Source organism: Trachymyrmex septentrionalis, unplaced genomic scaffold (assembly GCF_001594115.1).
Source record: "Trachymyrmex septentrionalis isolate Tsep2-gDNA-1 unplaced genomic scaffold, Tsep1.0 scaffold108, whole genome shotgun sequence".
NCBI classification, from domain to species: Eukaryota; Metazoa; Arthropoda; class Insecta; order Hymenoptera; family Formicidae; genus Trachymyrmex; species Trachymyrmex septentrionalis.
The window spans coordinates 484,977-486,867 of NW_017304207.1; the positions used below are offsets into that span (position 1 = coordinate 484,977).

General features: G+C 39.6%; 1 protein-coding gene across 7 annotated transcripts in view; it reads right to left on the minus strand.

Annotated features, from left to right (window-relative positions):
- Nucleotides 1–48: 48 nt before the first annotated feature.
- The window catches only part of LOC108747794 (RING finger protein 44), an 88,589-nt gene continuing 86,746 nt past the window's right edge, over nucleotides 49–1,891 (minus strand). For all 7 annotated transcript variants that reach the window (XM_018485605.1, XM_018485613.1, XM_018485586.1 and 4 more), the window contains 3 exons: nucleotides 1,417–1,700; nucleotides 1,029–1,332; nucleotides 49–897 (listed from right to left, as the gene is read on the minus strand). In XM_018485605.1, the coding sequence (XP_018341107.1) occupies nucleotides 826–897; nucleotides 1,029–1,332; nucleotides 1,417–1,700 (660 nt within the window). In that variant the 3' untranslated portion in view covers nucleotides 49–825. The remainder of the gene's footprint in view (nucleotides 898–1,028; nucleotides 1,333–1,416; nucleotides 1,701–1,891) is intronic.

A 1,891-nucleotide genomic window follows, 5' to 3' on the forward strand; every position in this document is an offset into this window, starting at 1 on the left:
CACACACACACACACACACAAACACTACAAACACACAAGAGCCTATAAGTAGGAAGTTACAATTTTTTCCCTTACCTGACAATAAACACTTTTTTTTATTGCAAAAGAATTCGTGTTCTACATTTGGTTAAGTCCAAACAAAACTAACACTGGTTTTGTACGCGCACACGTATAAAGGTGTGTATGCAAATATATACAATTACTGGATTGAAAGACAAACTATTAAAAAATGGAACATTAATGGAAAGTTGCAATGTCTGCATATACAACTATTTTATGTACATAAATTCGATTATGCAGAGTAGCGATACAAATAATTAATGAGCGTTAAAATATTAATTGAAGCATTATAAACAAGAACCAAGTAATATCCTACTCCGCTTGTTCTTTTTGATAGGAAATGCGCCGTAATCTAACGGAACGTTGAATCTCTTGACTACTTCGTCGTTTTACTAAATTGCTTTTATTGCGTCTCGCTATTCCTCTTAAACACAAGACGGAAAGATGCTACATCGTTCCTCGAGCTTGATATTTCAGCTTATGCACGACACTCCAGTACAAGATCGAACGTTCACAACTATTCTCATCACTTTTCAATCAGTTTCAGCATCGTTATTTTTAACAGTTGAAAGATGAGTTATCGTTGATCACCAACGATGAACACCTTACATCGGCGGCACATCTCGGACAAGATGACGCGGATGTTTAATGGCATGGATTCGTGTAAAATAGCAGCAATGCGGCGACTGGCATCTCCGTAACGCGTAATAATAACGTTCTTGATGGCTGCGACGTTTCGCGCTAATGTACATCGCCGGCTTGACGTCAGTCAGAACTGCTGCTATTGCCGAAATATTCTCCGGCATCGCCGCGGCATATTGGACACGTTCGGTTAGACTGTATAATGAAATTAACATTTGGAGAATATAATTAAAACATCTCTCTCTCTCTCTCTCTCTCTCTCTCTCTCTCTCTCTCTCTCTCTCTCTCGATTAAGTTAAGATCAAGAGAAATATTGTATGACTTACCTTAAGCCATTTATCGATGCACTTAGAATGAAATTCGTGAGAACACGGCAGAACACGTAGAGATTGAAGCGCTTCGAAATCACACATACATACGACACAATTGGTTTGATCGCCCTGATGTGTCTCTGCATTGAATTTGTAAGAGGGCAGCTGTTCGACTTCCGCGCGTGTCAAACCCCGCGGCTTAGCTTCACCTAGTCTTTCAGCTAAGGATAGTAACGCCTCATAGTTCTCCGTGACCGAATCAGGTGAAGACAATTCAGCTTGATTGTAGGGGGACAGTGGTGGATTGCTAAACATCGCTCTATAAGTAAATATTATCATGTGAATTAAATTAGCATTTCGCACGCCTTTAAAAATCATAATTATACGCTCAAGCTTTACGCACAGGAAGTGTAATAAATATCCCGGATAAGCCATAGGTAATTGCGTTGTGTTCCTCCATCTACCGAATCTCGGCCGTCGCAAGACGTTGGATGTTAATCGTCGAGTTCTATTCTGTACAATTTCCAATTGACTGTTTCGCGTTTCCGATAAGAATATAGGTGGCGGTGTCGTCACCTGCGTAAGAGCTGGTGGAGAATATGAGTGTGGTAATGGCAATGGTGCACCAGCCGCGGCGCCCACTCTATGGTGATGATGGGACTCTATCAATTCGAGTTCGACTTCTCTCTAGAAATATTAACATAAAAAAGAATATTAGTAATTACGTAAAAATGTTGTAGTTTAATGAAAATGTTTTCTGAAGGATTTGTATGTAATATTTAATGTCCAATATACAGGATATCCGGTAATGACCGCATAATCTCTCGTAAGATAGAGCGGACTAAACTGAATTGAAAAGTCCTTTACTATTTTGCAAT